The sequence below is a fragment of the Trichomonas vaginalis genome, chromosome V (genome assembly GCF_026262505.1).
Source record: "Trichomonas vaginalis G3 chromosome V, whole genome shotgun sequence".
Lineage (NCBI taxonomy): Eukaryota > Parabasalia > Trichomonadida > Trichomonadidae > Trichomonas > Trichomonas vaginalis.
The window spans coordinates 14978196-15002514 of NC_067207.1; the positions used below are offsets into that span (position 1 = coordinate 14978196).

Genomic DNA, 24319 nt, shown 5'->3' on the forward strand with positions numbered 1-24319 from the left:
ATAATATATAAAAAATTAATGAATAATATAAGCAGATTTTTAGTTTACAAAACAAATATGAGCAATGCAATTTCAAACTTTTGCTGGCAATTTCGATATTGCTCAAGTTTGTAGTATTTGTGATACCTATAACATCGGCTTAATCAAAATTCGATTTTTCTTATGAGTTATTGAGAAAATTTGATTGCAATGAGAAGGATTTCGACGTTTTTGATAAACTAAGAGCTGAGCTTTAGGGGTTCAGTTCATTTATGGCTGTAGTTTGATGCGTAGATCTCTTTTTTATTGTAAATTCTTTCAGCATGGAGATCGAGAATGAATCTTTTGAGAACTTTATGAGTTTTTACACCCGTAAAGAGGTCCTTCGAGGAAAGATAGTCCAGAATACATGAAGATGTGGGTTAACCAAAAAATCCGATGGTTTCCCCATATTCATGTAGATCTTCGAAAAAATGAGCACCAAAAAAGCCAAAAAAATAGGCTTTTTATTGGATTTGTACACTAGATCAATAACCTATTTAGGATCTGACACTCTTTTTAGCCAGAGATATGAGGTCCTTTCTAGGAAAACGATCTATTCATCCATAAAAAAAATGAATTATCGTTTTCCCCAGAAATTACATGGGGAGTGGTAAAAGTAAGGAAAATCTGGGTAAAACAATATCTACTATCATTTTATTCTAATTTGAATTTCTTTTATACAAGAAAGAGAATGTTCTTATTTACAAATAAGAAATGCTAAAATCATACTTCAAGCCTTTATAATTCCTTTTGTGTCACTTTTCAAAATGCTGTTAAAAAAGGAAGTCTATCTTATAGGCATGGCTTTATCTGCTATTGTTTTTCTTGCCTCGACATTAGTTTCTGTTTCAAATACTGCCATTCTTTCGCATGATCATTGCGATTCTTTACCAGATATCCAATTTCTTAACAGATCTGAAGTTCATACAGAATTAAATGCTGCGTTTAGTAATGCCAAAGAATCAATAACTATTATTTTAACGTCATATATTCTCGATGAAGAGTTACAACTTTTGAAAACCATTGATCAAAATAAAATCAAGACAGAAGTCATTTTAGGCAACGACGATAATCTAGAATCAAAACTAAGAGACAACGGATTCAAAAATTTAGTTAAACCAGGTTCTATTAAAAATACTCTTGATTTAAACGCAATTCGTGTCGATAATACCATATATTTACTACCAGATTATTTCATTGGAAACAAAACCGAAGGAATTCCTTCTACATCTATGATACAAAGGATAAAAATTGAAAATTGCCAACCATTATACGACGATTTCATTTCTTTTCTCGATTTTTACAAGTTACAAATCGAAGGATCAAGTAGATACAAAGAATCCTACAGCCAATCATTAATTGCTCATTCATCTGCAGTAAGACCAACAATTGTCGGTGAATCTTCAGTTTACGCGTTCCATTCATCGATGTCGCAGATGCCATTTAGGATTAGTGCCCATGACGTAATCAACAGATCCCTAAATACTGATATTGACGCTGTTCCAAAAAAATTATGGTTATATTCAACACAATTCCCTAGTATTCCACAAGAAGAGCGTATTAAAAACATAGGAAGCCCAGATGTATTCCTTCTCCTCAAAGCCCTTCAATTTCTCAATCAAACTGACATGAAATACTTAATTTTCAAAGATGCGCCAAGATTAGTAGGCGCTGATGACTATCCGAGTGTAGAAGTAAGAACACTAAGCTCTGAGAACAATGGCCCTTCATTTATGGTCTTGGATGATGAAATTTTCTTCTTCGGACACGATATCAGTTATATTGAAGGAGATTTGCTATCGTACAACCTCAGAATTAACGATAAAACAATACAAAACAAGACAATTGAATTCTTTAACTCAATTTGGGCGAAAAGTCCTCATATTAACAAAAGTGATTAATTTGTTTCTTAAAAATGTAAATACTGTTGCATGCTAAGTAGTGTCAACGATAGAAATTGAGAGCCTATTAATCGTCGAGGAAGTACGATTATTTTTTGGGCGAAAAAGTATCTTAAAATATGATTATTAATATGTTTTTAAAATAAAAAATTTGAAAGTTAATTTGAGATTCTCATATAATTTTTTGAATGAAAAAAATAAATATAGTCTATATGAGTTTTTGAATAATCACACTTGAGATATATCTAAAAAATAATTAAAAATAGAGTTTGAGAAGACTTTTCAAGGTGTAATGAAAAGTGTGATATAGAAAATAATTATAGATATTTTAATTTTATATATTGTGCTAAGCATTATATTAAATTTTTAGGAAAAACACTTTTCAGAGGTAGGGCAACGATAGGTCAAAAAGGCTTCTCTGATAGATTTCCTTGCCTTTTGGATATGCTATAATATATAGCCTAGCATGATAGGATATGATGTCAAAAGTTAGAACATAACTTAGGATCTTGAGAAAAATGAAAAACAAAAATTACATAAAAAAAGAAAAAATTTATCTAATTTGTTTTTTTGGACCGAATAAGTAATTTTATTGAATTTCAATACGACACATAGATTTTATTATTAGTACTAAATATAATGGTTTACTATTAACAAGGAACCTAAACTAATGAAAATTTGATTTCAAATATTGTATATGATTATCATAGATTACCAAAATATATTGCTATTTATGAGGATATAATATTGATTATTAGTAAATCGTATAAATTTAATAAATATACCATGAATATTGAATGAATTTCTTGATTCATAGGGGTAAAACGCGCTTTTATATGATTTAGACAGAGAATTTATGAGATGTAAATAACACAATAAAGGTTTATATTGAATATTTTCTAAAAATAAATCGAAATTATAAAAAACAATACATTTATTCATTGAAACTACTTGGACAAATATGAAACAAGCATTCAGGCAATTCTTTTGAGACTTCAACGCATCTGATAATTTTTATATAACTTCACCTCTTATGCTTAGAGTGGAGGTATTGAGATCGTATAAGTATAGATGAGCTCACATTCAGATATGATGTGTGAACTTCTGTTTTCACTGCAATTTTGAATCAGAATAAACTCAAAACAAGAATAAAATGATATACTCACTCTCTAAATGTGTTCGAGATTTAAAGTTGTATGAATAAAACGATTCATCTTTCGAAGCCTCCATTTAATGAGAGACTTCGAAAGATGAATGTATTCATGTAGATGAAATACTATATATGACCATGTGTGATACTAAAGATATCAAAATGTTCATTTTTAAGTGCAATAGAAGGGTTATCTCTCGTAAAATCTCAATTTAAGGAAGATTTAGAAAGAACTCCTTTCCTAAGTAGATAGTGTGTGGTTTCTGTCTTTTGGTTGATCAGGAACTATGAAATTAAGTCGGACAGAAAGAAGTTCTTTCCAAAACAGACTCAAAATGAGTTGTTCGAAAAGAACTTCCTTCTGTATATGGATAATTGTAGTTACCGCACTGAAGTATGTGATTGTGATGATGGAGTTCTCGATAAATCTAAAATCGGATTAAGATTAATTGAAAACTCAAGTAATTCTTTGAAATCTTGTGTTGTCTGGCACTATAATAACCAAAGAATGAGAATATTATGTTGAATGATGAGTACGTGTGCTCGGCATTCGCCGAGCGAATTGAGTTTAACGTACTATGAAAAGTGACAAATTTGGGCTTTTTTTCCTAGGGTTATGATCTCTTCCTTTCTGCTCAATACGACAGAAATGAAAGAATGAATTTGTACTCCCTAATTGATTACTACAATCTGTATCTATCTTTAACATAGAATTAGCTGCATTGTGATTTATACTCCAGAATTATTCAATTTAAGATATCAACCTCGTAAATTTTAATCATATTGCACCAATTCTCCTACGTTGAGATAAGAACATGATTATACATACCAAAGCCCCATATTAAAATCAAAATTTAGCACCTCCATTATGCAACCACATTATTCGTCGCAAATAAGTATATTTACGCATATTATGATGCATATTCACACAACTCGTATACATGAAAAGTTATTAAAATCAGACAAAATTATTGCAATAAGGAAAAAAAAACAACTTTATTATATATGTTAGTAATGAATTACAAATATTTCTACAAAGAATGCTCAATACTTCATATAATCTTCGAATATTTCTTATTACAAGTTAATACATTTTGACTCGAACATGATAAACAAAAGCTGACACGCTGATTACTACATTTATGAAAATATAGTACGTTTCCATTCATCTGTTTACTTGTTTTTGTTGGAATAAAATCATTTTTTTTTTCTTTCATGAAATAAGAATTTTGCTGCGAAAGCAATATCTCTAACAATAATTAATACATTACGTCAACTCTGGAATGAGTATTTATCAAATATGATATCAAAATCAAAAATTAGTTGTTTTTTATGAGTAAAAACGATGTAAATTGATTATTTGACTAATTATCAAATACTTTGATTTTCCAAATTTTTTTCGAAATTGATTTTTTCATGTGAAAATTCAAATTGTTTAATTTCATTTTTGAAATTTTGAATTTTTTTTGGAATTTTGAGTTGATCAATTCAGCAGAATTGATAATGCTATTGCTTTAGGGCATACCACAAGGTGATGAATAAAAGGTGAACATTAACAAATTATTTTAAATCACAAATATCATCCTCATCAACTTTAATTCTAAAAAGAACTGTACTGAATTATGAAAATGCATGATTTACATTATTAAAATCTTTGAATGAAAATAGTACAAGATAAGTTTTTATTCATTTTTAATTAGATTTAAACGAAAAACTACTCCATATTAAAATTTAAGTCGAGAAATCGTATTTTGTTCTTATTTGTTAGCATTTTGTAGACATTCTAATCTTGAATTAATTTGTTACATGATATTATTAACAAATTTAACTGAAAAAATATGTTAATATGGAATAAACCATGATTATATAAGCTATCAATGCTATATATACATATGTAAAAGATTCATATTAACTCAATTAACAAAAATGATAGATTTTCATAAAGGTTCAATCTAGGTTCGTCCGAAAATTTTGATTTTTATATAGAAGACATAGTTTCATATACATAATTAAATTTTCAAACAAATTTGATCATACCATTTATTAAGCAGGATAGTATATTAATTACTATCAGTATAAAAATATAAAAATGATTATATTTAATTATTGCATAATTTAGTCAAAGAGTTATAAGCCTCAAGTGATCGTTATCACCTTCAATGCACGTATACTTTATTGATTCATAGATATTTAATCTATGTTTGACATGTTGTTGTCGTCATTCGTTTTGTTCCATTCTTCCTAAGTTAAAATTAGAGAATACACCATCCACATCATCTAATTTGGTCCTCAGCGATAGATTGGTTCATTTTGGAGGAGTCCCATCAGACAGTTTTCGAGCACCAAATATCAAATTTTAATGTATACAAATCTTTAGTGATTTATCTCTTTTATGATGAGTAAAAGGTTTCTGCTCATCAACATTTGATTTCCGACATATATGATTTCTAATTGCAATTATTTACTTTCTTTTTATAATCTAACTCTGTGACTCATACCATAAATTAATTATTGGAAAGTGTCAATATGTTTGGCACAACGCATGGCGGAAGATACCAAACCATGCAGGGAATATGATACGTTTAAGATCTCCGAACTTTTTTTCCAAAAATTTTCTATCGTTGCCCTACCTCTCACTTTTCATAAGTATTCAATATTTGAAAATACGCTCCAAAAAAGAATAGATTCTTTTATATTCGCTTATATAAAAGGAGACTCTCTATCAGATGCGAATGCCTGAATTCAGCACCTCTGATAGAGAGTTTCCTCTTATATAAGCGGATCTTTTTCATGAGTTATTGTTAATATAAAAACATAAAAAGCTACCAATATGAGAAATTAAACCCTGCGAGGTGCCAGTTCTAGACTGGCACCTCGCAGGGTTTAATTTCTCTTGACAAAATACAATAATCAAATGCTCCAAAGTTTTCAAATTTTTATTAGGAATAGGAGCCTACAAAGCACTGATTATATATCAGTGCTGGTAGGCTCCTATTCCTTCTCTCAATGGGAGAAACTTTGTTTGAATAAGATAACATGCGAACAAAGTTTCTCCCATTTAGAGTGGGATTTGGAGGGTGGGAGGTACATAGATAGACTATGTATCTCTCACCCTCCAATTCCCTCGGGAAAGTTCGAAAACTTTGGTGCAATCAGCAACGATTGCACCAAAGTTTTTGCGTTTAATTGAAGGAATTGCTCTTTATGATATATACAGTTACAATGCATATATCATAAGGAGCAATTCCTTCCAGATATCTGGCAAACTTGCTCGCAATGGTTCACAATTGCGAACAAGTTTTGTCATTTGTCAAGAGAAATTAAACCCTGCGAGGTGCCAGTCTAGAACTGGCACTTCGCAGGGTTTAATTTCTCATATTGGTAGCTTTTTATGTTTTTATATTAACAATAACTCATGAAAAAGATCCGCTTATATAAGAGGAAACTCTCTATCAGAGGTGCTGAATTCAGGCATTCGCATCTGATAGAGAGTCTCCTTTTATATAAGCGAATATAAAAGAATCTATTCTTTTTTGGAGCGTATTTTCAAATATTGAATACTTATGAAAAGTGTTTTTTTCTAAAAATCTCAGAATATATTTACAATAGTAAAATAAATAAGATATTTAAATTTATTTTTAAATGCTTTTTTTTATATGAGATTCTCAAAAGTTATATCAAAAGTCTGTTTTTTCTAAAATCTAATATCATAATCTATTTCTCATTTTAAGTACATCTTAATTCATTTTATTTTCTATATTTTTTCAATATTTTTGAGGGAATTGTGTTGCTTCCCCGACGATAAAATTGAGAGGTTTACACATTGACACTACTTAGCATGCAACAATACTGTTTGATTTAATTATAATCTAATCTATTTTTAATGTTAGATTCTGGAAGATATTTTATGAAAAATTTTATAGTCGAAAAAGTCAAAAACAAATTATATGAAATTTTTTCATATCCTAATATAAACAATTATGACGGGAAAATAAAGAATTATTGAAAAAGGATAATAATGAAATAGAATATATAAACTTTACCTGTTTAAATATCTAATCCGAATGTAATCAAAAAATCAAAAGGTTTATTATCAAATATAATACGGGAAAGGAGGGGAGTATTTATCCGCAAATTGGTGAATTGCTACCAGCAAGTGGTGATTCACCATCAGCTGGGGCTTCACCTTCTGTAATCTGTGCATTGTATGGAACTGTTGTTGGCTGTTCTTCTTGTTTCTGTTCGTTGCCGTTTTTCATTGCCCAATCTGCTGAATCGAAAAACTTTACACCACCACGGCGATTACGAGCCTTTGGATTTGCTTTTAATTTACCATAGCCTGAACTCTGCTCTTCTTGAGCAGGTGCCTCTGAGCCTGGTGCCAGGAAAGACATTAAAAAATGGCCAAACCGTCAACTTAATTTTTTATCGGTGATTTATAATTATTTTCTGCTTAGATTTATATGCGTAATTTGGATCCTTGAACTATAAAATTTTTTTCTGACAATATGCAACTCCACCTCATTTTTTTTTTCAAAGTTCTTGTCCAATATTTTATTTCGCCTAATATGTTTCCCATGTATATTTGTATGACAAATGATCAAAAATTTGTTTTGATCAGGCCGATTTTTTGTGTTCATCAATTTTTTGTTTGCCAATTTTGGATACCTTGAAATCTACTCAATTAATCAATCGTAGATATGTTATCATAGTTCAATATAATTACGATGAGATGATTTCCATTCATTCTGATTGATTTTCAAGAAAAATTTTTCAAATTTTCATTTCAAGTTGAATTTCAAAGAATTTTGTTGAATTATGTAAAATCGTGGTATATAAATACGCATTTTTGTATCGGACAAAATGCATTTCAAATAAAAAATCAAATGAGATAATTTTATCATAAGCAATTTCCAGATCATATTATAGTTCATTAATTTCAGCGAAAGAATGTCAAATAAATTTTATTGTTTCAATGCTCTGAAACTTGATATTTTACAGGGTTTTAGAGGAAAATTTGCACGTTTTTTATAAAATTTGTCACTTTTTGTTGAAATTGTTTACAAAGAATGGATGATTTAGAACAAATTCTTCGCCTGACTGACATATCATGTGATGGTGAAGCAGTTGAATATAACAAGAACGGCAATCCATTCATCACTGTATCAAGGAACACTAAAGCAGAAACGCGAGAAAGTAGAAACAACAGATTATCTCGTGAACAGCTTGAATTATCTCAAAGATCACTTGAAGAGCGAGCTGAACAAACTCGTGTGCGTGTTCCTGTCTTAATTACACCAGCTACTTCCGCTCATCAAAGTCGTGCAAATTCTCGTGCAACTTCTGCTGCGTCAAAATCATTAAATTCAGTCACTATGAACCAAGTGAAAGCAAGAACTAAAACAATGCCTGAAAAAATGTATCAAATGCGTCAAGTTTATTTAACTCAGTTATTAATCAATAAAAAGCAGCATGACATCGCAAAATTGCATAGAATACAGGTTAATACGGAAGCTCAAGTCATCAAAGATGAACAAGATTGCGCAGATGAAGCAAATGAATATAAAATTTCAATGAATAAACTTCAGGCTGCACTTTCTAAGAGCAGGAAGCAAGCAGCAGAGAACTCTGCGATGTATTCTACTCTAAACAAAGAGCTAATTCAATTACAAGCAAGTGTAAATACAAAAACCTCAATTATCTCCAAAAACGAGGAAATTTTGGAGACTTACCAAGAGTGCGAAAAGTTTTTGAAGGGATTTCTTAATGAAGGATATAATAATATTTTTGAATATTTCAATCACCCTTCTGTCCTTGTTGACGAGCTTGATCTTCTTCAGAGTGAGACTCTCAATCTCGTGAAGTGCTACAATCATTACGTTGAAGCTCAGGGAGTCATAAATGAAAAAGTTCAGAAAAAAGCCAGCCAACAAGAGCAAGAAGAGAAAGATATAACAGCCTCTGAGAACAAGCCACGTGAATTAGAGTCCAGGGACTACAATGGAACAGAGGCTGCGAAGAAAAATGATTCATTAGATCAAGAAATCGCCAAATTAAAGCAATTGGTTACTGATACTTATGTAGCTTGTTTTGGAAGCAAGCCTGATATCAGTCCCATGAATATGCTTGAAAAAATCGAGTCTTCTCTCGAAAGTATGATCAAAATTGAAGATACTGTTTCCTCTGACATCCTTTCTGAGATCAAAACGAAGAAGGATGAAGAACGTAAGCTTAAAGAACGTTTGGATGGCCAGGAAAAGCGTCGTCTTGAACAATTGCGAAAAGTTGAACAAGCTTTGCAGAGAGCGAACAAATCTATTCCAAAGCATGATAAGAAGCGTTCCATTGAGCGTATGCTTCCTTACAAGCTTGTTACAAAGCACCGCAACCAATCTGATATTCTTGCCGCCCAACAAGAAAAAGAGAATGCTCTTCTCTTTGGCCCACCCGAGTAAATTTTGTTTGTATGTGTTTTTTCCAATTAATTTAACTTTTTTCAAAATATCTTTTTATTCCTCCAAAATTACTGCTATGCTATATATGAATCATTAGTCGCACTAAGATCTAAAGGTTTGTATGTGTTTTTTCCAATTAATTTAACTTTTTTCAAAATATCTTTTTAATAATGCAAAATGACTGCTATGTTATATATGAATCATTAATAGCACTAAGATACAAAGGGTTGTATGTGCTTTTTCCAATTAATTTAACTTTTTTCAAAATATCTTTTTAATAATGCAAAATGACTGCTATGCTATATATGAATCATTAATTGCACTAAGATCTAAATGTGTCAAATTACTTGTTAATGAATTAAATCTCATAATTCAAAATAAAATTTCAAAAACCTTTGATTTTTAGATTGATTATTTAATGATTCAAAAGTACATTTGATACGTATTTTCTTTTTGCTGATATCAAATCCATGTCCTTTTCACTAAAATCTTGTAAATTTTCCTATCGTCGCAGGAGCACAATATGGAATCATTACCAAAGCCACAAGATATATTTGATACGTTACTCATTGTCAATGCAGCTAAAAAGGTTAAAGCTGATGATGCTGAATATGTTTCTGGTATTTTAAAGCAGGCTTTTGGTAAGAAAATACTTGAAATTCATGTAATTGATGCCCAAAAGCTTGTTTTTGGAATCAATTTCGACCAGGCAGAAGATATTTCATCAAAAGTAATTAGAGGTCCTCATCCAAAAGCAGAAGATGCACCAGATTTTGTAAAGTTTTGGAATAACAAGTCAACAATTCACAGATTTACAGATGGTTCACTTGCAGAAGGTATCGATTTGAAGACAGACAATCCTGTTATTGAAACTGCGCAGTTAGCACTTCAAATTCACTACGATCCAAAAGTTTCTATAGAACTTGCGAACCGTGACATCAATTCAATATTCGAGATAGGTGGCAAAGAACTTCCACAAGCAGATCCACAGTCAGCATTCGACGAACTCACTACAAAACTCATAACTCTTCAAGATTTAACAATTTCTATTTCAAACGTCATCCCAACTTCCCCATTCTTGAGAAAAACCGCCGTATTCCCTTACTCACTCGTTTCCGAGAAGTCTGATTACAATTCTTTGGCTCCAGAAGTTATCAAAATTATTATTAAGCTCGAAGGCTTCTCAGCCTGGCCAACACGTCAAAGAGAAGTTGTACCATTCAAAGTTGCAGCGTTTCTCGCAATTTCAAAGGCTTTGGCCAAATTAAATATTGAATCAAGAACTACGCCAACTGGCATCGAAATACTGTTCCGCGGATACGTGTTTAGTGCTGTAGGTATCCACAACAACGAATTGAGTGATTTTGAAGGCACAGTTTATGGAAAACAATTAGAACAACTAGAACGCGTTGATCGTTTACAACACGCGAATGTTTTAGCCATGTCAAACAAATACAACTCATTTTCCATTGCTGTACGTGCTGCAATTCGTTGGATGCGCTGCAAATGCGTTGCATCCGAATTATTTACGAGCGAAGCCATCGAACTCTTAATGATTTATATCTACGAGAACACAATACCACCAAAATTTGCGTTTACAGCCTTCGCAAGGTTCCTTTCCCTTTTATCTCATCTTGATGACAGTCATCAGAACGTTTTCTCCATTTTGGAGGCTTCTCCTGACCTGGCCCATGATGACAAGCGTCTTCTGATCGTAGCTGCACCGCACTGCAGGAAATCTGAGTACACATCTCGTGGTCCATCTCAATCTGTCATCAAATACATCAGAGCAGCGGCCAGGGACAGTCTAAAGACAATTGTCGAGAGGGAACTGAAGATTTCACAGCATCAGGCAACGCTAGAAAAGGTTTTCGGAACTCCAACAAACAAATGGAACTTTGTCATCAAAGTAAACCACAAGGAAAGGCCATTCGCGGGTAGAGTAATATTCTCTAAGCAGAATTTCCATGGTAAATACGATGTAAGAGGAAGTGGAGTCGCTCCGAAATTAGATTCTTTAATGCCAGGCTTTGATCCTGTTCACATGCTTGTAGAAGAGATTGCTGAGAGATATGGATCTGTCCTCTCTATCTGGTATAACGAATTCGGCGGTCCTTCAATAGGTTTGTCTTTATCTGAGGACACATTAAATAAAGAGCTGCCTTTGGAGCCACAAAACATGAATAGCGCCAAACTAAGTGAGTCAGGAAAGCTGAAACTAGATGTAGAAGACGTAATGCAACAAATCCGAATTATTGGTGGAGAAATTATTAAATCTCTTGACCATAAGTTATGAAATATTTTATTATTTGAACAATAGAGTAATATAGAGTTGGAATTTTTTTATTTATAAAGATTTATACTTTTTAATTTAATTCTTAATTTAACTTTGAAGAATAGAGTAATATAGAGTTTGAATTTCTTCATTTTTGAAGAATAGAGTAATATAGAGTTTGAATTTCTTCATTTTTGAAGAATAGAGTAATACAGAGTTTGAATTTCTTCATTTTTGAAGAATAGAGTAATACAGAGTTTGAATTTCTTCATTTTTGAAGAAAAGAGTAATACAGAGTTTGAATTTCTTCATTTTTGAAGAATAGAGTAATACAGAGTTTGAATTTCTTCATTTTTGAAGAATAGAGTAATACAGAGTTTGAATTTCTTCATTTTTGAAGAAAAGAGTAATACAGAGTTTGAATTTCTTCATTTTTGAAAAGATTTTATTTAACAACAAAAAGATAGTTTATATTTGGCTGGAGTAATGACTTAAATCAGAGTGTTTTATGTTCTAAAGCCATTTTTTGTAAATTAAAAAAAATGGGAAAAAATATTGGATGAATTCAGTATTTAACTTTGTATTAAGCTACCAAGTCCTTAATGACGGAAATGGGTTCTGAAATATCTGGTTTCCTAAGAACTTGGATTTGTGGATCAAAGTTTTCTTGACTTTTATAGTTATTTTTATCACCCATTGTTTTTTCGATATTCGAATTATTTGATTTGATTGCTGCTTCGAGAGAATCTCTAAATGCTTCATTATCTTTTTGAATGGTTTTCTTTTTATAATTTGATAGTAGTTCCTTAAATTTGCTTTCATCTAAGTGTTCTATAATTTCTTTATGACTTGGAATTTCTGTAGGATTTTGATTTTCGTTTGGTTTGTTATGCAACATTTGTGTTAGTAATTTTTTACCTGATGTTTTTGTTGGTTTGTCTTCAACAAAACCTAATGATTTGCATTTTTCGACATTCCATTTGTTAAAATCTTTGGTCAGCTCTCCTATTTTAACTGCTTCAGAAACTAATTGTTCCATTTTGATTGATTCAATGCCTGTTTGAGAATCTGTACTTGGCACTGGATTAGAATCTGAACTAGACATCAAAAAAGTAAAGTGTTGGAAAATTAATTAAATTTGAAAAAAAAAATTGACAATTTTATCGAAAATTTTCATCTCTTTGAATATATCTGTTAAAAATTTATGGAACAAAGATCTGTGTGATGCATTTTCCAAGGTTCAGCCGAACACAAGATCCGCATTGGAAACAATGCATTATTAACAGTCAGATGTTCAACGTTTAATAGTATTGCTGCAACTCAAACTCTTGTATATTCAAACTCAGCAGTAATCTATCATTACTGTATCAAGAGCACAGCCAATGCATCATCGAAAGGCTCTATAGTTTCCCGTAGCGGTTCTATGTATAATGTTATATACAATAATATCACCTCATCATAAATGCCTTCAATCCATATGAATACTCACTAAAATATAGTTTTATTTATCAAAATTAACTTTTGATTTTGTTTGCGTTCATTATACACCTAGAAAACATTGAATTTGTAATTAGTTGATTTTTTTATTCGTATCAATGTATTAATATTAATATAAATCACTGAATACAATATAAAAATTTGTTTATTTCATATCAATGAATCACAAATACAATCATATGGAATTAAAAGTTTAATTTCTTCGATAGAATAGTTCCTCCAACGCGATATGACTTATCGAAGTCAATAACATATAATGGGAACTTTGATTCAAACTCTTTCAGCAAGTCTGACTTTTCAAACCACATGAAATCGATTTCAAATCTTACTTTTCCTGTTGATTTGACTGAAATGTTGAAAGGAGCACTAAACGGAGAATATTTGAATAATACAGAATAATCTGTGAAATATGAAACGTTATCAAACCCGCTGATACTCTTAATGCAGTGAGATTCTTCGCATTTTCCAAAAATGTAAAGAATATCTGCTTTTTGATCATTGTTTGGAATACTTAAATCAAAACCATCAGAGTTCTGAGTTAAATTGTAATCCGGCCATTTAGCAATGAAGTTTGGCAAACTAACATTATCATGCTTAACATAAAGAGCTTCTTTATCAAACAAACCAACAGAAAACTTCTCATCAAATTGTAAGCCATTTATTTGGACATTTTTCTGTAAAGTTTTAATTGGATTCTTTCCATTTTCAGGCATGAAATATACCTCGCTTGTAAGATTTTCATAGATATACTGTCCGAACCATCCTTTAACCTTGTATGTTGTGTTGTAAGGAGGATCAGTAACACAGAAATAAATAACAATACAAATCGGAATTATCAAGAAAAACAATCTGTATAAGATCATATCCTTATTCAAACCACAATTACAAATGGGTTCTTTTGGTTCATCATGATTAGATTTGTTAGATTTCTCTTCATTTTTATCACTTTTTTCATCTAGATTTTCATTATCATTTTCTTGATTTTCATTATCATTTTCTTTTTCTGGATTTTCTACATCTTTGTCATGATCTTTTGCGATGTTATCTAATTCGGCTTCTAAATCTTCCTCATTTGATCCTTTTGGAACAATAGTAAAACTCAAGTAACTGTAAAAGAATTTGACAGCAAACAAAAATGAAACTGAAAAAGGAGCAATTTCTCCCATCAAATTTCTCATATGAACTGTGTATCCGCATACAGCTCTAAACAATAATGTATAAACAAATATTGATGGAATCAAGAACATCAATTCCAAGAAGAATTTGATACCTCTATGGCAAAAATCATTTGAAACAAAAGAAATAGCTAATGTTGAACCAATCCAGAATATAACCAATGTGCAAAGGTCGAGCTTGATAACAATAAATCCAAAAATTACATCCAATAAGCATCTCGTCATTAAAATAGAGTTTTCAGATATATTAAAGAAACTTACAACAAAAGAATTAGTTAAATAAAAAATCAATGGCAGCAAAATTGCTGCTGCTGTCGGCATACTTCCATAACTTACTGGGTTAGCTTTCCAACAAATGAACATATAAATATAATAAATAATAATCGATATAATTAAAGAACAAATAATAAATAAGCCAATTAGCAAATCCCTTAAACTAAAATGGGGAATCATTGCAACAATTGTTAATATCATCATGATAATGAGCAAAGCTTGAGCCCATTTCAAGCTAATAACAGCAACAAAAGGAGAAACTCCAACTAATATTTTGTTGTCTTCTTTTTCATAAACTTTGAATTCATTCAAAAAATTCGTCAACAAATTTCCATGATATTTAATGTCATCTCTATTTTCCAATAAATCAAGATGGGTATGATAATGCGATGGATTTCCTGTGTATACTAATTCGGCACCTGTTACACCTAATTTCTCGTATGTCCTGAGATCAGAAGTTGACTTAATTAAATTAGTTTTCGCCAAATCATTGAAATAAGTAAAACCGATTGCGCCTTTTACTTTAGACCATGCTCTTACAACTGATTTAGAATTAAATGCTTTTGTCGTCATGACTAAAGGTCTTCCTGTAGCAATGACTTCCATGTTTAGTATATGGCCTTGCATAGTAAAGTTTGCTACATAAGCTGTGGAACCTTCTAATCCGTATTCTTCGCCACCAATGAATAGAAATTGGATGTTGAAATCAAATGATTTGTCACTTTTTGAGATTTGTTGAACGAGTTGTAGCATAACAGAAATACTAATAATATCATCATAATATGTTGGACCAACAGCGTGGCCATCAATATGAGCAGAAAAGTATAATGTTTTTGATTTATCGGAATTAAAGTCGAATTTGACGAGAATTGTTTTGATATATTGTCTAATACCGTTTAATCCTACTGCTTGATAATGATAAGCATCTGATTTGAAGAGTTGATACGTAAATTTAATTTTGCCAGATTCGTTGTATTTCCGTAGCTCTTCTAATATATAATCAACAGAAAATAATAAACAGCACCCTCGTATGATACAATAATTATTACACTGGCCTAAACAAAAATTAATGAATATCCATATCTCAAATTCCACTCAAAAAAACTTTTACTGGAAGGCAGAAATTTGGAACAAAGTTTCAAATTTCTCAAGCTTGCATTCTTGGCGCGTAAATGCCAAGAATGCTAAAATGTACGTAGCGCCGATGCTGAATTCACAATTAATATATTAAAATCGAATAGTTATTACATGCTTATGCATTATATCAATTTACTTAACCTCTAAATCTATAAAACATAAATGAGATAACATTGCAGATTTGTGCGCCCTTAAGTTAATTTTCTCAGTGAGAATACTGTTAATATTCACTGTATAAAGTCCTTTTTATCTTTAATACTTCTATATCAGTTAGTAACATTCTATACAAATCTTCGAACAATGTGAAAGAGATGTATCTGATAAGATATAAGATATATGTATTAAACATGTAATCCTGGCATGAGCTGTGCATCTTTATTGTCGTATTGTAATTAAAACTTGATCAAAATATTCATCTATGTATAGTTTGGATAGAGTTTTATGACAATCATGTCATGATGCTATTTCTTTTTAGTGAAAAAAGCAAATAATGTATTTCATTCTACGTAATACGATCATTTTTTATTCAAATTATCAAAAAATGGTGATCGATTAACATTTTAAGAATTTGGAATTGCAAATCCGAAATGAGTGCTGGAAGCCTCAGCATATATCAGTGTACCCGTATCATTCTTGCAATCAAACAATAATTCAGAAGATCAACGATAAAAACGATGACAAAAAAATCATATTTATGGAGAATACTCTCTTCCGCTGGGATAACCCATCCCAATCATGCTTCGATGCTGATGGTCGCATTCAACCACTTAACTGCAAGAAGGGTGAGTTATCAAACAGGATCATCACCGTTGGAGATCCGAACAGAGCTTTAAAGATTTCACAATCATTCGATAAGGACTTCCCGGTCATTGTTCGCAAGTCAAACATGCAGCTTACAACGTACACCGGCAAGAAGAACGGCGTTCTTATTTCTGTTGTTGGAACAGGAATGGGATTCACAATGGTCGACCTCTTAGTTACACAAGCACGTGCAATCCTTGAAGGACCAATCTATCTCATCAGATTCGGTACTTGTGGATCCTTACACGCTGATGTTCCAGTTGGCTGCTTCGCAATCTCGAACAAAGCTTACGGTATCCGCCAATCATACGAAAACGAAGAGTTCCCATATGAATTGTCCACAAAACCATTCATTATGGACGAAGATCTCATGAACCGCATTTACAAGGAATTCACAGAGTCAATGCCTCAATACAGAAGCGTCATCGGACCAGTCTGGTCAGCTGATACATTCTACGGATCTCAGGGACGCCAGGATTCCAACTTTATCTCTCATAATGAGAATGTTATTTCAAAGATTCTCGAAATTGAGCCAGAATCATTGAACTTTGAGATGGAAACTTACATCCTTGCCTTCCTTGGACATATGTTCCCACAGGCACAGCTCAGAGTTGGCGCTGTTTGCATCACTCTCGCACAACGTACTTCTGGTGCATTTTTGTCCAACGAAGAGAAGTATACAATGGAATGTACCGCTGCTGATGCACTCCTTAAGATTCTTAGTGATTTATAAAAACTTTCAAAATTATTTTAATAGAAGTCAATAAATGATAGCTTATTTTTACGATTTCATTCTTATTCTAATTGAATTACTTACATATTTCAATGTATATTATATATATACTTTCTCTTGAGTAGATTTTGAATTTAAAGCTCAAACTATTAGAAAAATAATGATTCTCATCCTTATCGAATTCATAATTTCCACATTTATCGAATGCATAGCAAATATGAATTACTTCAAATGAGATAGATAGCTATCTATATAGGATTTTTTTTCTTCCACTTCACATTCTCTGGCTCTTAACGAATAATGGTGAGTGTAAATTTGGATGTTTGAATTAATTTGCACAATACTTATTATGATAATAAAATCCAATCCCATATGTATTCTTCCTTATGCTATGCAAGTTCCTTCTTATCCGATTCATGTTTCAAACTTTTTAAATAATTTGATGAAAGACAAAATGTCAAAAATTGAATATCCAGATGAATGTACATTGAAACGAAATATTGCTCAGTATGATATAATAATATTTTTTTATTTATTTATTTAGTAAGATGTTTCCAGAAAATATGTGAAGAAGGATAACGTGAAGATTTGATACTTAATCGATTCTTGGAAACATGAACAATATGACATAAAATCATAAGTCTTCGAGGAATACCAGAAGACGCAATCATTTGAATATAATCAGGAGATATTCTCAATAATAACAGGGCATCGAATAGAATTGCAGTCATAGAATGCATCAATCTCAACATCTGAAACTGAACGTGGGAAATTGATGTATTTGAGATTGAAACAGTTGTAGAATGAATATTTTTCAATAATGGAAACTGTATCTGATATAATTTTGATATTATCAATGTTGTGGCTGCAATTGAATGAATAACTACATATAACACTGCAATTAATGTTGAGTTCTTTGTCTTTAGAATTACTTAAATGAAAAATAAGTTCCCATTTAGAATTGTTTATTTGGTAAATAGTATTATCAATACATTTGTATTTGTTCGATAAAAAATTACTGATATTTGTAAGAGATTTGCATTCTGAAATAGAATTAATTGAAAATTTCTCAAGTAAGTTTGTTTCACAGAATATAATTGATTTTAGTTTGTAACAAAAAAGAAATGAATATTCTGAAATAGTTTGAATAGATTGTGGAATTTTAATACCTTCTAATGAAGAACAATTCTCAAATGCTTTATATCAGATCTTCTCTAATCCTTCTTGAATTGTAACTTCTTGTAAATTAGTACATCCACAAAAGCATTGATAAGGAATACTTGAAACATTGATAACATTCTTTAATGTAATGCAATTCTCAAATGCGTTTTTCATAACAATCAAATTTGGAGATGAAAATGTAAAATTTTCCAAATTAATACAATCTTTAAATGATGATATTCCTAATGTTTGTAAATTAGGAAATGAATAATTAAATGATCTCATTTTTGAACAATTTTTAAATGCATCATTTTGTATTTCAATGATTTGAGAATCTTCTGTGAAATAAAACTTCTCAATTGTTGAATTTTCAAATACTTTTTCTTCGATTTTTGTAACAGATTTGGGAATTGTAATATTATCATAGTTGTATCCCCAATATTCATAAATTATGGTTTGATCAGAATCCATAATAAAGTTTTTTGGTGTAATAATAAGATTTGGTTTATTCCTATATGAAATTGAAACATTTGTATTTCTTGAAATTGAATTATATGAAAATATAGTTTTGTAAGTGAATGACAAACTGACATTTGGCGTATCTGTTGTAACAAAATAAGATCTATCAACATTCATTGGTGAATTAGGAAATACAATTAGTTCAAGATTTTTACAAGAATAAAATACCGAATAACCTGTTGTGCATGAAAATTCGGTTCACTTCACTTCTGACAAAAGTGACAAGTTTACATGGCAAAAATATATAGGGTATTTTTTTTAAAAGTAGTTATCTTTATATATAAAAATAAAACTTTTGATATATTTGAGTAAATGATTTATTAATTTATTTATTTATTTTTTTTAAATCAAATCATATAAATATATATATATATAATAGTGAAATAGAACAAGAGATAATTATTGATGATTAAATTGTAGACGAGGATAAAAGTTTAGATAAATTAATAAAATTAGTGTGGAATCAGACAAATTTCGGGTTGTTTGGGAAGGAATTGTTGGCTATGATGTACTGATTCATGATCAGTACATCATAGCCAACAATTCCTTATACAAAGTTCAAAAACTTGGGTGCAATCAGAACTGATTGCACCCAAGTTTTTGAACTTTCTCGAGGGAATGAAAGGGTAAGAGGTATACATTATGAATATATACCTCTTACCCTTCCATTCCCTCTCTGACAGCGGGAAACTTTGTCTGAATGTTAAACTATTCAGACAAAGTTTCCCGCTGTTTGCGAAGGAATTGTTGGCTATGATGTACTGATTCATGATCAGTACATCATAGCCAACAATTCCTTATACAAAGTTCAATTTTCATATTTCATGTATGTAACTCTCTAAAACTATAAATCTGATTTTCATTTGGCAGATCCACTTCTTGTCTTTCCATTTTTTTTGAATCAATTTATACAAATAAACTTATAAAACACAAAATTATTATTTTATAATATAATTCTTAGATAATACATCCGATATGTAAAGTGTCAAAAATGAAGTGAACCGAATTTTCATGCATTACAAAATACCGAATAACCAATGAAATCTATTCGGCCTAAAAAAGTAACATTTTTCAAATATCTACAATTGTAAAAGACTTTATCTTCAATCCTTTTCACATCTGTTGGAATTGTAATTGTTTTGATTAATGATTGATAAAAGCACGAATTTCCAATAGTTATGACTGAATTTGGAATTTCATAACCTGTTTTGTTATAAATAAAAAATAAAATACTTCCATTTTTTGAATAAATGGCCTTTCCATCTGTTGTTAAGTAGTTATTATTAGGATGAATTGTAAGATTTATTGATCTTTGATTTGAAAATGAAAATCCATTGACCCTAGAAACTTTTTCTGGAATCTGAAACGAATAAATATTAGTACCAGTAAATAATTCATGTTCTAATGAAGTTAAATTTGATCCTTCTTCAAAAATAACATTTCTTAGATGATAGAGATCAAGAAATGCATTTTCACCTAGTATTTTAATAGATGCTGGTATAATAATACTAGTCACATGATAATTTAATTGAAATGCACCTCTCCCAATTTCAAGGAGTCCTTCTGGTAAAAGTATCTGTTTGACATTAAAGGTTTCAGCAAATGCATAATTAGATATTTGTTTAAGTTTACTGCAGGATAATAGATTTATAATAGTGAGATTTGTGCAGCCACTAAAGCTTTCGCTTCCAATAGTTGTTAAGTTAGGTTTTTCTTGAAAAGTAAAGGAAAATAACGTTTTAAGATTGCTAAAGCAGTAATCTTGGATAATCTCGCATGAAGATGATATTCTGAGGTTGGGTGATGTTTCCTTAACTTTTGAAAGGATTTTTCTATCTTTTGAATAATATTGATAGTCAATATCAGTTAGTATCCCTAAGTCGTGTACTGTGGCACTGCGCGCCTCCGTACACAATTTAGCGGTTTTGACACTTTACGAAACCGTTAATGTATATTTTACAACACAACCATAACACCAACTTAACCTTAAATATTTACAAAACCATCTGACACATAAACGACTTCACTAACGACTTCACTAACGACTTCACTAACGACTTCACTAACGACTTCACTAACGACTTCACTAACGACTTCACTACCGTCCTCACTAAATAAAAAATAACCTTATTTTTATTTTTTTAAATTTTTTATTTCATTACAAAGACATGTCCGACTACATTTACTATGACTCTTTCCCAGAACGTTTCCGTGAACTATTCAAAACTCAAGTAAAACTGAGAAACATGCATTTTAACAAAGACAGACCCATTGACGATGAAAGAAACCCTGAATATATTACAATCCCTTATGACGCAAAGTTCATTGCATACATTCCTTATGGACGTAGAGGAACGAAAACTATTTCAACAATGACGAAAAATTATTTCTGGAGCGATGAAGAAAATTGCCTTATCTACATAAATGCATACTTAAATAAAGCTACATATTGTACAAAAGAAGGTTGGACTGGATTTGAGCTCTACATATACGACGACGATGGAAACAGACGTTGTGTATACCCATACGATAATATGTACCATTGTTTTCATCAAGCATTAAACGAATACATAGTCAGTAAGGGTCTCATTCCTGTTGAGTAGATATGCTTTATTTTTGTTCTGTCATTTATATAAAAATAAACTTAAAAATTAATGATATCACCACCCTCACACGTATGAAAACATAGCGCAAAAATAAATTTAGGTGAAGTGGTGAAATCTCACCTCTTTTTTCACCTCTTTTTTCACCCACTTGAATTCATTACTTTATAACTCTCTTCCTTTCTCCAACTCTTCTAACTTCTTCTTAAGTTCAGCAATGTTGTCCTCATGAAGTTTAATCTTTCTCAAAATTCCTTCTTTATCTAATGGTTGCTTTATCTTTCTAAACTGAACTCTACATCCTTCATAGTATGAACGTAAAAACCTTCTGGAACCGCTCCTGATTTAATGTATTCTACCAAAAACTTTTGTTTCATTGCTTCAGTGACTTTAGTCGTCATTTTACTCTAAATAAAATGTTCAAATAAAATAAAACTAACATTATTTTTTCAGTAAGGAAACGCAGGAGTTTTACGATTTATTTGAGGAGTAGGTTCTGGTTTAAATGTTGGAGTCGGTTTTGGAGTTGACTTTTGAACAGGAGTTTGTACTTTCATAGGTTCAGGAGTCATTGAAGGTGTTGTTTGTGAAGGCGTTGGTTTTGACGTTGGTTTTGGCGATGGTGTCGGAGTTTGTTCAAATTCAGCTACTTCAGTATTATTTATAACATTTGCTTTGTTTCTTTTCAACATCATTACTGCTCCTGCTGTAGCTAGCAAACCTAGTGGGAGACCATATCTTATATAAGGACTTGACCAAATGCTATTTTTGACAGGAGCTGGTGGAACACCTAACCTTGGTGAGACTGCTCTTTGCCATTGTGCAGCTCGTAAGAAATATTCAATAGGTGCTCCATAATCGTTTGGTAAAGTTTGTTTCACAGATGGTGAAGGTTCACGAGAGCTTGATGAAGAACTCATTTATAAGCTTTAAAAATAAACGTTCATCCTTTATTCCTCACTGTCGTCCGTAGCTAAGTTATAGTCATCTAATCTTATTATGGGGATTCCATTAGCACGCACCTGAATGGCAAAGCAACAATCCCTCATAAATCCAATAAGTGGCTTTGGTACATTTTCAGTTGCTAGTTCAATAGGTCCTTTAACAGACAATTTGTATGTTATTGGAGCAGTAGATGTTTGACCTTGCTGGAAGCAAAAGTCCACTTCTGTTGGAAAACCACATAAGAAATGTGTGTTGTCATAGCTATCCCATTTATGTTCCACACTACCATCATCCACCAATGACCTCATAACATCTTCATTAAATCCTATCATATCATTGTTTGTATTGCAGGCGTTCGCAACCATTTCATAAAATACAGGTCCATATGATTTTTCAGGTTCTGCAGGCATATTTCCATAAGCTCCCATGGAAAGCTGAAGATATTTAAACTTAGGGTTCTCAAAATTAACATAATAGTTGTCTTTCTTTCTAAATAGTGCCCAAATACTTTTAACATTAATAGGCGTATAAGCTGCTGTAAATGTTGCACTTGAACTATCTGTATTCTTTGAGAATGAACCGTCCATAGGAATCCAATCCATAACTTTAACAGGAAAACATAAAGCCTCGTTTGTATAATGTTCTACAAGTTCTGTATAAATGTTAGGGTCTAAAGAGAATGACTTTGGATGAATGAAACATTCATTAAAATCCATCTTTGTTCGAAATAGTTGCTGGGTTACAGTTGTAATAGTAACTGTTCCACTAGCTTCTACTGCCTTCGTTATCATAGTGAATGGTTCATTCCATGGAACAAATTTATTTGTCGGTGGATTTGAATCTGAAGCAAATGCAACTTTAAGAGTTGGATTGAAAGCAATGATATCATTTACAGATATAGATGTGCATTGTAAGGCGTCGCTACTGAACTTTACTTTAAGCTGAATGTTTCCTGCAAAAGCTGGAATAAATCGAATAGCTTCTAATGGAAGGAATCTTCTAACAGGAATTCTTAAACGAAGCTTAAAATCAAATGATTTTCCTGCTGTAATTGGACCACTAACAATTTGTCCTGTTCTGCATGTTCCCGAATGACTCCATACATCTTCATGTCGAGTCTTTGAGAAAACATCTACTTTCTTTATTTGTTCGGTAGTTTGTGAGTTTGAAGTTATATATGCTTCTTCTCTTGCGTTGTCTTGAGAATATACGATACGACCATTTGCAAGGATTTGATATCCAGCAACTGCATAGAAAGCGTCATCGAAACCAATCCAAAATCCTGGTGGGTTTGTTTTTTGGAACCTGAACCAATTTCTTTATCTACAATAAATTGACCTTCCATTTTATACGTAATGAATGTATTGTAAAGGTCCAACATATTTTCACCAGGAGGTGAGAGATTGAATGTTACCCATGTGTTATCTTTAGCAGTTCCAGGTTGTGATGGAATCTTTGCGTCAGAATATTTTCTATTAGTGTCACCAATTTGAACTGCATTGTCTATGATATCGAAATATGAGCGAATCTGATGAATATGCTCTGCTGGAGTAAATTCGTTTAACTGTTCGTTCTGCATGTATTTACTTCGGATAAAAATATCTATTTACTTCATTATTCTCACTCTTCTTCTTGGCATTCGTGGTGGAAGTTGTTTCTTGACATTTTCAATG

The 24319-nt window shown here is 31.4% G+C and overlaps 11 protein-coding genes across 11 annotated transcripts, besides 5 other annotated features; 5 read left to right on the plus strand and 6 right to left on the minus strand.

The window, feature by feature from the left end:
- Window positions 1-31: 31 nt before the first annotated feature.
- On the plus strand, window positions 32-2091 carry TVAGG3_0338490 (uncharacterized protein; the record flags this gene model as incomplete). Its single annotated transcript, XM_001317449.1, has 1 exon — window positions 789-1922. The coding sequence occupies one exon, from the start codon at window positions 789-791 to the stop codon at window positions 1920-1922; it is 1134 nt and encodes a 377-aa protein (XP_001317484.1).
- A 1510-nt stretch (window positions 2092-3601) lies between these two features.
- Window positions 3602-3649: a mobile genetic element.
- Window positions 3650-5987: 2338 nt separating this feature from the next.
- Window positions 5988-6373: a mobile genetic element.
- A 681-nt stretch (window positions 6374-7054) lies between these two features.
- On the minus strand, window positions 7055-7466 carry TVAGG3_0338520 (uncharacterized protein; the record flags this gene model as incomplete). The annotated part of the gene is made up of 1 exon (XM_001317450.2): window positions 7197-7466. The coding sequence occupies one exon, from the start codon at window positions 7464-7466 to the stop codon at window positions 7197-7199; it is 270 nt and encodes an 89-aa protein (XP_001317485.1).
- A 669-nt stretch (window positions 7467-8135) lies between these two features.
- TVAGG3_0338530 (cilia- and flagella-associated protein 100 family) lies at window positions 8136-9709 on the plus strand (the record flags this gene model as incomplete). Its single annotated transcript, XM_001317451.1, has 1 exon — window positions 8142-9527. The coding sequence occupies one exon, from the start codon at window positions 8142-8144 to the stop codon at window positions 9525-9527; it is 1386 nt and encodes a 461-aa protein (XP_001317486.1).
- Window positions 9710-10031: 322 nt separating this feature from the next.
- Window positions 10032-11902, plus strand: TVAGG3_0338540 (tRNA export from nucleus; the record flags this gene model as incomplete). Its single annotated transcript, XM_001317452.1, has 1 exon — window positions 10051-11823. The coding sequence occupies one exon, from the start codon at window positions 10051-10053 to the stop codon at window positions 11821-11823; it is 1773 nt and encodes a 590-aa protein (XP_001317487.1).
- Window positions 11903-12246: 344 nt separating this feature from the next.
- TVAGG3_0338550 (uncharacterized protein) lies at window positions 12247-12928 on the minus strand (the record flags this gene model as incomplete). The annotated part of the gene is made up of 1 exon (XM_001317453.2): window positions 12386-12907. The coding sequence occupies one exon, from the start codon at window positions 12905-12907 to the stop codon at window positions 12386-12388; it is 522 nt and encodes a 173-aa protein (XP_001317488.1).
- An 84-nt stretch (window positions 12929-13012) lies between these two features.
- TVAGG3_0338560 (metallopeptidase protein) lies at window positions 13013-15948 on the minus strand (the record flags this gene model as incomplete). Its single annotated transcript, XM_001317454.1, has 1 exon — window positions 13485-15500. One exon carries the CDS (start codon window positions 15498-15500, stop codon window positions 13485-13487), a length of 2016 nt encoding a protein of 671 aa, XP_001317489.1.
- A 616-nt stretch (window positions 15949-16564) lies between these two features.
- TVAGG3_0338570 (phosphorylase superfamily) lies at window positions 16565-17472 on the plus strand (the record flags this gene model as incomplete). Its single annotated transcript, XM_001317455.1, has 1 exon — window positions 16579-17418. The coding sequence occupies one exon, from the start codon at window positions 16579-16581 to the stop codon at window positions 17416-17418; it is 840 nt and encodes a 279-aa protein (XP_001317490.1).
- Window positions 17473-18621: 1149 nt separating this feature from the next.
- Window positions 18622-19215, minus strand: TVAGG3_0338580 (ribonuclease inhibitor domain-containing protein; the record flags this gene model as incomplete). Its single annotated transcript, XM_001317456.1, has 1 exon — window positions 18622-19215. One exon carries the CDS (start codon window positions 19213-19215, stop codon window positions 18622-18624), a length of 594 nt encoding a protein of 197 aa, XP_001317491.1.
- Window positions 19216-19561: 346 nt separating this feature from the next.
- Window positions 19562-19910: a mobile genetic element.
- Window positions 19911-20962: 1052 nt separating this feature from the next.
- Window positions 20963-21266: a terminal%2Cinverted (terminal inverted repeat of Maverick-2 transposon ID:TVAGG3_0338600).
- Window positions 20963-24319: part of a mobile genetic element that runs on past the window's edge.
- On the plus strand, window positions 21267-21701 carry TVAGG3_0338610 (uncharacterized protein; the record flags this gene model as incomplete). Its single annotated transcript, XM_001317457.1, has 1 exon — window positions 21267-21701. One exon carries the CDS (start codon window positions 21267-21269, stop codon window positions 21699-21701), a length of 435 nt encoding a protein of 144 aa, XP_001317492.1.
- Window positions 22151-22396, minus strand: TVAGG3_0338620 (uncharacterized protein; the record flags this gene model as incomplete). The annotated part of the gene is made up of 1 exon (XM_001317459.1): window positions 22151-22396. One exon carries the CDS (start codon window positions 22394-22396, stop codon window positions 22151-22153), a length of 246 nt encoding a protein of 81 aa, XP_001317494.1.
- On the minus strand, window positions 22652-23437 carry TVAGG3_0338630 (uncharacterized protein; the record flags this gene model as incomplete). The annotated part of the gene is made up of 1 exon (XM_051230666.1): window positions 22652-23437. One exon carries the CDS (start codon window positions 23435-23437, stop codon window positions 22652-22654), a length of 786 nt encoding a protein of 261 aa, XP_051100396.1.